General features: G+C 40.2%; 1 protein-coding gene and 1 pseudogene across 1 annotated transcript; both read left to right on the top strand.

Moving 5' to 3' along the window:
* Positions 1 to 1,801: 1,801 nt before the first annotated feature.
* LOC106324410 lies at positions 1,802 to 2,569 on the top strand. Its single transcript, XM_013762382.1, has 4 exons — positions 1,802 to 1,855; positions 1,978 to 2,098; positions 2,174 to 2,261; positions 2,518 to 2,569. Exons 1-4 carry the CDS (start codon positions 1,802 to 1,804, stop codon positions 2,567 to 2,569), a joined length of 315 nt encoding a protein of 104 aa, XP_013617836.1.
* A 5,684-nt stretch (positions 2,570 to 8,253) lies between these two features.
* Positions 8,254 to 9,830, top strand: LOC106322608 (annotated as a pseudogene).
* The last annotated feature ends 893 nt before the right edge of the window (positions 9,831 to 10,723 follow it).

A 10,723-nucleotide genomic window follows, 5' to 3' on the forward strand; every position in this document is an offset into this window, starting at 1 on the left:
GAAACCATCTTTGCTAAACTTCTCCTGAGTCAAGGCTTCAACCTTCCACCTCTTAGAAAGTACATCACCATGTACTTCACCGAGTATTTCACCAAGTACGTCACCGAGCACGTCACACTAACGCACACCACAGATACCAACGAGCACGTCACACCAACGCACAGCTTGGTCGACGCACAGCTTGGTCACACTAAAACGCTTGATCACCCAAGCACACACAAAGCTCACAAGAGATACACACGATAGCTAACTCCACCACACAAAGCGCCAACTCCAACGCCACCAAACTAAGTCCACTTCAGACTCCATCGGACACTACGTCAGACCGTAGGTCAACACTCAATACTTAATGAAAACTCTCTCTCTCTTTTCACTTAATCTCTGGGTGTACTTCTTCTCATAAGGGCACGTCCCTCCTTATATATAAACCGTAGACTTTCTCTCCAAGTTCATTAAATGCACCTTAATGAACTTCCATTCCCATATAAGGAAACTTTCTATTCCTCTCCAAGTAACACTTCTTCTCCAAGCAAAACCTCGTTGCTTAATGGAAAACGTAATTTGTCTTCAACAAGATATTCTCTTTCCTTTTCCAATCTCCACTTAAACACACAATCACCTTAGACAATCACCTTGTAAGCAACTTCTCCACTCGACGTCCTGCCATGTACGTCTTGACATACCTCTTGACACACCTTCTAATGTACATCACGAACTACATCAGAACCTCTCTAGAAATATCATCTACAGAAGTTACCGATCATTTGCTTCCATATCCATTACATACAGGAACAATGTTGAAAGAATTACTGAGTTCTTGCTCAGTGATAGGAAGAGTAGACTGTTGTTTGGCTGGGTAGGTGGTTCTTGCCATGACGTTCCCTTTTTATCGAATCAAGTTGTCTATCGAATTTTCATTCATTTTTCTGTTACATGACTAGAAGTTGAAAACGTTCAAGATTTCATCAAGAAGAACCCTTTTGGACAGATGCAAGTCAATCTTGAGTTTATAGGCAGGCCATCATATGCACACACACATACACATACGCATTTAGAAACTTTAAACTGGTAGAGAAGAGAGGATTGGTGAAAGAGAGTAGCTGAAACGAGCGTGATGTTATTATAGTTTTCCTTACTTAGATCTGCTTTATAGATTTTGTTTTGGTAATATTTAGAGAAAATCTCACTCTATGATTTTTAGTTTGTTTTTTAACTATTAGAAATATCCGCAAATTTTGAGTCGATTTGTCATCTGTTTTGATTAAAATTTGGATATCCGCAACTCTACGAAACAAAAGAATCTCTACGAAACAAAAGAATACTAATATACAAAATCCGTAAGAAATAAAGAAAATCATAAATACTAATATTTTTAGGAATGAATATCCGATCTGATCTGTTATATGCATATATTTACATAATTATATATATAACTTATATAAATATTATATTCTATATAAGTTTTATACTGTTTTTATTAAATTTGCTATATTAGTTATTAGAATTTTATATGTAACATAAAACCGGTCGAATTCAATTTCATCTATCCGTGGATTGATCGGTCGTAACATGTCTGCTATCCGGTCTATATTGAATATAAATCAGATAAAAAACCATAAACCGGTCTTATTGTTAATGATATCAGAGGGGGCAAAAAAAAGTTAGGTTCTCTCATCTTCACCAAATAGTCGAGCGACTTCTCGCCTTCTAAAGGTAACCAGTTTCCTTTTCATCGCATTGTTTCTGGGTTTGTCTTCATCTTATAATTACTTGCCTATCATTGTCTTTTCGAATTTTCAAAATGTCAAAGTTTCGGTCTTTGGATTTTGATCTAGATTTTACTCAAACTGTTGATGTAATGGCTCATTCTGGTTTTCATAAATGGACTCGTCAAATTGGTTCGTGCTTTAGAAACTAGTTATGACTTGTGAGGCTCTAATGTTGTCAAAGTTTTGATCTTTTTTTTTTATTTCTCAGGGAGGTTCTTCGGTTATGGTTAATTCCTTAGATATGCAGAGCTTTATCCTCCGAGCTAGAGTGCTTAAACTTTACAGGAAAGCATTGAAGATAGCTCATAGAGCTCCTCCTCAGGCTAGAGGTTTGTGTTCCTGTATTCATTGCTCTTTGATGATTGATAGTAAGCTTGATTGTTAATCCGTGTTGATGGCTATAGGGGAATTGAAACCGAGTATAAGGCAAGAGATGGAAAAGAACAGTGAGTGCAAGGACAAGCAAAAGATCAGGTATCTGATTAGTGAAGGATTAGGGCATATCCAACCCCACTCTATTTTCCCCTCTAAAATAGAGTTTAGAGTAAAAATGCTCCAATGGTACTCTATTTTCTACTCTATAATAGTGTAAACCTATTTTTTACTCTATATATAGAGTATATTTTTTATATTTTGTTCATCACTCTATTTTTCACTCTAAAATAGAGTATCATTGGAGCAACATCCAACTCTATTATAGAGTTACTCTATTTTAGAGAAAAAAATAGAGTAAACCATTGGCGATGGTCTTAGAGAGGATTAAACAACTTGATGAGAAGTTGGACATGCAAGGCCATTGAAAATTGATTTGTCCTTTTGTAATGTGTTGTTGTTTCTGAGATCAAACATCTTGTCTGATTATCACAAAAAAAAGGTAAAGTACAATGAACATGTTCGTTTGTGTTGAAGTGTTGGTTAAAAGACGCCATGAGAATCAAAAGGTTTCGGTCTGAGACCGGTTCTGGAGAATAGACATTCGATTTCGGTTTAGAATTCGGTTTATGTTTAATGTAAACGTCGCCGTTTGAGTCTTCGTCTTTCTTCTTATCTGAAGAGTTTGTTACAAGTGGGGTCCATGCGGAGAGGCCGTTAGAGGTTGTTATCTCCGGTGTGTGACGAGTTGTAATCTATAGAGTGTGAGAGCGGCGAGCTTGGGAAACACGGTGAGAGAGAAAAGAGATAGAGAGTAAGAAAACGGAAGAGAGATTAGAGAGAAATCTACGGGGGTGAGAGTTCTCTGTATCTCGGGGTTTTCTGGTGAGTGATACGGCGGCGTTGGTTCACTGAGCTTAGTGAATTCTAAGGAAATCCTCGGCCAGACGTAGGATCGCGGTTTGCGTCTGAACTGGATAACATCTCGTCGTGTTCATTAGTTCATTAGTGCTTTACTTCTCTTCTCTCGTGATAAATCAATCTCTAACGATTGAATCAAATACCAAACGAAACGCAATAAGTGGTATCAGAGCAAAGGTTCTCTGGTAACTGGTTCAGATCGGAGATAGATTGGTGAAGATCCGGTGTATTACGAACTGAGATCTCGATGACGTCCGCGAAGATCAAGATGGAGAAGTTCGACGGAGTTGTTGATTACAACATGCGGAGAGAGAGATTACTGGCGAATCTTGATCTCTTAGGCTTGACAGATGCTCTACAAAGTCAGGAAGAAGAGTTGAGGAGAGCTGAGTCCAAGCTGAGAGATCCATCAGTCAAAGGTGGAGATTCTGATTCAGAATCACCTAAGAAGACTGATCCGTTGATTGCAGAGAAACAATGGAAGGTACGGAGCACGATCATTATGAATGTTACTGATACGATCTTGAGAAAGATCTTGAAGGAAAAGACTGCTGCTGGTATGCTCAAGGTCCTGTACGCTCAGTACATGTCATTGTCGTTACCTAACCGTATGTATCTAAAGCAACGGCTATATGGTTTCAGAATGAATGAGTCTATATCCATAGAGAGCAATATTGATGAATTCCTGAGAATCATAACGGATCTTGGAAACGTCATGGTAGAAGTCTCTGATGAAGATCAAGCTATACTGCTACTGATGTCGCTGCAAAAGCAGTTTGATCAACTGAGAGATACTTTGAGATATGGGAAAGAGACTGTAACTATGGATGAGGTTATGAACTCTATTCATTCGAAGCAGCTTGAGTTCAGTGTAAATGGAAAAGGGAATAAGAATCAAGGAGAGGTTCTGTACTCTAGCTCAAGCTCTAGAGGGAGGAGTAGGGAGGAGTACCAAGCGTGTTCCAGGTCAGAGCAAGTTCAAAGAAAAGTCCAGATCAAAGTCAAAAGGAAAGGGAAATCGTCCAACGTGTTGGGTGTGTGGTGAAGAGGGACATTTCAAAAGAGACTGTCCTAAGAGAAGCAGTCAAAAGGGGAAGGAGAAATCCTTTCAGTATGGAGAATCTTCTTCTGTGACTGGTGTTGACTTTATTGAGTCTCTTGTTGTTACAGAAGCAAACATGGTGACAACAGTAGACTTCAATGAGATATGGATTCTGGACACTGTGTGTTCATTTCACATGACTCCAAGAAAGGACCTGTTTACTGAGTTAAATGAAAGTGCTGGAGGCTCTGTGAGAATGGCTAACAACAGTCTATCATCAGTAGAAGGGATTGGTATGGTAACCTTGAAGACGGCAGAAGGTCAATTTGTTTCAGTAAAGAATGTCAGATATGTACCTCAGTTTTCAAGAAACCTGGTATCACTTGGAGCTCTTGAGAGTAATGGTTGCACTTTTGTATCTGAGAATGGAGTTCTCAGAGTAAAGAAGGGGTGTAGAACAGTTCTCAAAGCGACAAGAGAAGGAAACTTGTACTACTTGCAAGGAAACAGTCACATGGGAGAAGTTAATGCAGTGAGTGTACAAGACGAAACGCATCTCTGGCATAGCAGACTGGGACACATTAGCCATAAGGGAATAGATGTACTGATAAGGAAAGGATACTTAGACAAGGCAAAGGTGTCAAGCATCAAGTTCTGTGAAAGTTGCATTCTTGAGAAGGCTCATCGTGTAAGCTTTGCAAGTGGCAAACACACGAGTGAAGTTTGTCTTGACTATGTACATGCAGACCTTTGGGGATCACCGTCTGTTCCAGCGTCTCTTAGGAAGTGTCATTATTTCTTGAGTCTCATAGATGACTACTCAAGAAAGGTTTGGGTGTTTTTCTTAAAAACAAAATATCAAGCCTTTGAGAAGTTCGTGGAATGGAAGTTGTTGGTTGATAATTAAACAGGTTTAAAAGTGAAGAAACTCAGGACTGACAACGGCTTGGAATTCTACAATAAAGAGTTTGATGAATTCTGTTCAGAGAGTGGAATTGGAAGACATAAAACCATTCCATATACTCCACAACAGAATGGTGTTGTGGAGAGAATGAACAGAACAATACTTGAAAGAGTAAGAAGCATCTTGAATGAGAGTGGCTTACCTAAGGTGTTTTGGGCTGAGGCTGTTAATACTGCGGTGTATGTGATAAACAGATCACCTTCCTCTGGGATTGGTGACAAAGTGCCTGAAGAAGTATGGTCTAAGTCAGTTCCAAAACTAGACCATCTGAGAAGGTTTGGATGCGTGTGTTACTATCACTCAGATAATGGGAAGCTACAGCCTAGAGCCAAGAAGGGCATCTTCATTGGCTACCCTGGGGGAGTTAAAGGCTACAAAGTATGGTCTCTGGAGGATAAGAGAGCGGTTGTGAGTAGGAACGTAACATTCAAGGAGGAAGAGTGTTACAAAGATCTTGAAAAGACTACAGTGGAGCAGAAAGAAAAGAACACTATGTTCTTGGACTTGGTTCTATCTGAAAGTGAGCAGAATGATGATTCAGGTGGAGATATCCTATCAGAACCCCAAACAGAGAGTGTTTCTGAAACAGGAGAAACGTCAGAGAGACATGATCCACAGTCATACCAACTTTTCAGAGACAGAATCCGTAGAGAAGTGAAGCATCCGAAGAAGCATGATGACTACGTGTATATGGCAATGTATGTGTCTGAAGATGGTGATTGTGTTGAGCCAAGTGATTACAAATCAGCCATGAAAGATCCTCAAAAGAAGAAATGGATCATGGCTTCTGACGATGAGATGGATTCTTTAAACAAGAACCATACTTGGGATTTAGTAAAGAAACCAAAATGGAGAGTGGTGATTGGATGTAAATGGATTTACAAACGCAAACCTGGGATTCCTGGAGTTGAGAAACCTAGATACAAGTCTCGTTTAGTGGCTAAAGGTTATTCTTAGAAGGAAGGTGTAGACTACAATGAAATTTTCTCACAAGTTGTCAAGCATGTGTCTATAAGATACTTGATGTCGATTGTGGTAAATGAAGATCTTGAGCTTGAACAACTAGATGTGAAAACTGCATTTCTACACGGAGACCTTGAAGAAGAGATATATATGAGCCAACCTGAAGGTTATGAAGTTGAAGGAAAGCAAGATTGGGTGTGTTTGTTGAGGAAATCACTCTATGGACTGAAGCAGAGTCCTAGACAGTGGAATCAAAAGTTTGATCAGTTCATGAAAGATATTGGTTTCCTAAGAAGTTGTCATGATCAGTGCGTATATATAAAGCATACTACTGATGGGAACATCTACTTACTTTTGTACGTTGATGATATGTTGGTGGCTTACAAAGACAAGAAGCAGATAAAGGCTTTGAAGGATCAGTTGAGCTCTCGGTTTGAAATGAAAGACCTAGATGCAGCAAGGAAGATATTGGGCATTGATATCATTCGAGATAGGCGCATTGAACTTTGAAACTATCTCAAGCTGACTATATGAAGAAGGTTCTAAGGACTTACAACATGGAGAATGCTAAGCATGTGAACACTCCAATAGGAAGTCATTTCAAAGAAGGTTCTAAGGACTTACAACATGGAGAATACTAAGCATGTGAACACTCCAATAGGAAGTCATTTCAAACTGAAGGCTGCAACCGAAGTGGATCTTAAAGCTGGTGATGTGTGTGATGATTCGGTTCCATACTGTAATGCTGTTGGGAGTTTGATGTATGGTATGATCGGTACAAGGTCTGACCTTGCTTATGCTGTTGGACTCGTGAGTAGATTCATAAGTAATCCATTGAATGAACACTGGGAAGCAGTGAAATGGATCTTGAGGTATGTCAAAGGAAGCACCGAGGTATGCTTGAAGTTCAAGAAAGGATCAGAGTTCAGACTATATGGGTTCTGTGACTCTGACTATGCTGGTGATCTAGATAAAAGAAGATCGATATCTGGTTATACGTTTGTGTCAAGTGGTGGAGCTATCAGTTGGAAGTCAAACCTTCAAGGCGTGGTGGCTCTATCAACCACAGAAGCAGAATTCTTATCCATGGCTGAAGCGGGAAAAGAAGCAATCTGGCTGAAGGGTCTAAGTTCAGAGTTTGGCTACAAACAAGAGCTCATGGAGCTGTTTTGTGATTCGAAAAGTGCTTTGGCATTGGCGAAGAACAATGTCCACCATGAAAGGACGAAGCATATGGCTACAAAGCTAGGCTTCTTAAGGGAGAATGTTGAGGACGGTGAGCTGCGAGTTTTAAAGGTTCATACAAGTGAAAACCCTGCAGACGTGTTCACCAAGACCCTTCCGGTAGGTAGGTTTAAAAGCCTGTTAAGCCTACTCGGAGTCTCTGCCTGAGTAGCAGAGGAAAAACCTAGGATCGAAGTTCACCTAAGCTCATCATGGTCGTCTTACAACCAAGGTGGAGTTTGTTGAAGTGTTGGTTAAAAGACGCCATGAGAATCAGAAGGTTTCGGTCTGAGACCGGTTCTAGAGAATAGACATTCGATTTCGGTTTAGAAGTCGGTTTATGTTTAATGTAAACGTCGCTGTTTGAGTCTTCGTCTTTCTTCTTATCTGAAGAGTTTGTTACAAGTGGGGTCCACGCGGAGAGGCCGTTAGAGGTTGTTATCTCTGGTGTGTGACGAGTTGTAATCTATAGAGTGTGAGAACGGTGAGCTTGGAAAACACGGTGAGAGAGAAAAGAGATAGAGAATAAGAAAACGGAAGAGAGATTAGAGAGAAATCTACGGGGGTGAGAGTTCTCTGTATCTCGGAGTTTTCTGGTGAGTGATACGGCGGCGTTGGTTCACTGAGCCTAGTGAATTCGGAGGAAATCCTCGGCCAGACGTAGGATCGCGGTTTGCGTCCGAACTGGATAACACTTCGTCGTGTTCATTAGTGTTTTACTTCTCTTCTCTCGTGATAAATCAATCTCTAAAGATTGAATCAAATACCAAACGAAACGCAACAGTTTGATGCTGGGATAGTTTTAATACATGAAAAAATCAAGTGTAAAAATAAGTCTTTTTTTTTTTTTTTTGGTCACAGATGTAACAAATAAGTCTAGGTGATGATAACAATGATGTACTTTTTACTAATAAAATCTCTTACCAAACAGACCCACTTGCTAATAAGACAGCTTGTTTGAGTCTAATGCCAGAATCATATTCTGCTCCACTCGTTATAGATAATATATTTATTTCATTTGTAACACATTGATCTCACGTTATATCAATAATGGGGCCTATGCCTTAAAGTCTTTATTTCTTCATCAATGGCGATAAAGGTAACCAAATCCTCCCGAGTCAACCCAGCAACAAACTCGTCTCATGACTCACTCCTTCTCCCACTCACCTTCTTCGACTTACGGTGGATAAAGTTCCATCCCACTGAGAGAGTCCTCTTCTACAAACTCCACAAACACAACTCCTTCCACTCTCTAATCCTCCCCAAGCTCGAGCACTCTCTCTCCACCGTCCTCCACCACTACCTCCCGCTCGCAGGACGCCTAAGATGGGACCCACAAGATCCAAAACCACACATCCTCGTCCTCCCAAACGACTACGTCACGCTGATAGTCGCGGAGAGCGACGCTGACTTCTCCCTTCTCTCCGGGAAAGGGACACGTCCCGAGACGGAGATACGTTCTTTAGTTCCAGAGCTTCCGGCTTCTCGCGACGACTCGGTCTTTGTTCTTTCTCTGCAAGTAACACTGTTCCCGAACCAAGGCATCTCCATCGGCGTAACAGCTCATCACTCCGCTATGGACGGTAGATCAATGTCTATGTTCGTTAAATCATGGGCTCACGTATGCAAACATGAAACCATAGGGGAGTTAACTCCATGTCTAGATCGTACCGTCATCAACGTTCCCGCTAGTCTTGACGCGAGAATCTTGGAGGTAGTGTCGTATTTTTCAGAAGACAAAACCAGCTCGAGATCACTTAAGCTGCCTCCCAGTGGGGAGATTAGTCCACACACGGTCAGGACCACGCTCGAGTTGACTCGGGAGAACGTTGACAAACTCAAGGAGTGAGCTAAAAACGAGTCGACTCGGTCTCACCTTCACTTGTCAACGTTTGTTGTCGCCAACGCCTATCTTTGGTCGTGTTTGGTGAAAGCGCGTGGAGGGGACGCGGATAGACCGGTTCGGTTCATGTACGCAGCTGATTTCAGGAACCGGTTGGGTAGTCCGGTTCCGGAGAGTTACTTCGGGAGCTGCGTGTTGTCGGTTGGGTGTTTCGGACACAAAGCGGGAGTTGTGTCGGGAGAAGATGGATTTGTCAATGCGGTGGAGATTATTAGTGATTCGGTTAGAGGTGTTGGTACGCTTGATGTTGAAGCGCTTTGCGAGTTGTATATTGATGGGACGATGAGGGTTGAACCGGGTACGCAGACTGTGTCGATTGTTGGGTCGAACCGGTTTGGGTTATACCAGTCGGATTTTGGGTGGGGGAAACCTGTTAGTTGTGAGACAGTGTCTATTGACAGGAATGAGGCGTTTTCTATGTCTGAGAGGAGGGATGAGTCTGGTGGCGTGGAGATTGGTTTGTGTTTGAAGAAGGGTGAGATGGATTTGTTTATTGATCTATTTCAAAATGGTTTGTAAAATTAAAACACTTTATTTTTGGGTTTTGATAATTGGCTAGAAACTTAAACATTTTATATCATTGCCTGCAACTGCAACCTTGCAAAGTTTGGGGCCTTGGGGTCTCACTAATTTTTATGTTTTGATAATGGTTGTTAAATGAAAAGTAGAATTGTCTGATAATAATCTTCTGTTTAGTAACATTTATAGAGCCTTAATTTCAAAGACACTGAATAAAATAGTAACCATTACTGGATCCAACCAAATATAAAATCTGGAAGCCTAGTGGACTATAAACAGGTGAAGTCTCTCCGAACATATCCAATGGTTTCTAAAACCAAAAAAAATATTAGCATTATAATTATTTATTTATGTTTTATTTTATTTTTTAATTTAGTTAATCATCTATTTGAATGATATGTGTATTTTTAGTATTTCATATTTTTTTAAGAATTCATAACTAAGAATTTTTTCTCATTCTTTTTCTTAATTCACTACAAGAAAACGTGGGAGTAACGACTACGATTTACGACTACAAATGTGTAGTCGTAAATTACCTTCGACTTTACGACTAAGTTAAAACTACCTGAATGTTCGTCCTAACTTAGACGTAATTTTGCTACTAATAGTTCTCGTCGTAAATTGTTCGTAAATTAATTTCTCGTTTACGACTACACTTTCATGTATTCGTAAAGTAGTCGTAAATATACGACTAAGAAACATCGACGATGTACCATCTGATTAACGACCAATTTACGAGGAATGCAGTTGCACATTGGTGGTTACGTTATTATCAAACGTAAATTCGTTGTAAACCTACCAAAATCGAAATTTCCCAATAAATATGATCTTCTCCCTCATTCTTAAGATGCACAAAAAAAACGAGAAAGAGTAAAAAAAATGTCTAGAAATATCTATGAGCTTCGGAGTTGGATGTATGCGCATAAAGATTCAAGCGGAAGAGTAACAGAAGAATTTCTCAACGGAGCAGAGATGTTCATGAAACACACGGGTAAAATATTTTGTCTCTGTCGTAAATGCAACAATACCAAGTTTGCTGCTAGTGA

The sequence above is a fragment of the Brassica oleracea genome, chromosome C2 (genome assembly GCF_000695525.1).
Source record: "Brassica oleracea var. oleracea cultivar TO1000 chromosome C2, BOL, whole genome shotgun sequence".
Taxonomy (NCBI): Eukaryota; Viridiplantae; Streptophyta; class Magnoliopsida; order Brassicales; family Brassicaceae; genus Brassica; species Brassica oleracea.

What these genes read in the sequence shown, in the direction of transcription:
- LOC106324410 (XM_013762382.1), top strand. Translation starts at nt 1,802, where the DNA reads ATGTCAAAGTTTCGGTCTTTGGATTTTGATCTAGATTTTACTCAAACT. An exon ending in AGCTCCTCCTCAGGCTAGAG is followed by an intron (nt 2,099 to 2,173) that starts GTTTGTGTTCCT and finishes TGATGGCTATAG; the next exon opens with GGGAATTGAAACCGAGTATA. An exon ending in AGGTATCTGATTAGTGAAGG is followed by an intron (nt 2,262 to 2,517) that starts ATTAGGGCATAT and finishes ATTGGCGATGGT; the next exon opens with CTTAGAGAGGATTAAACAAC.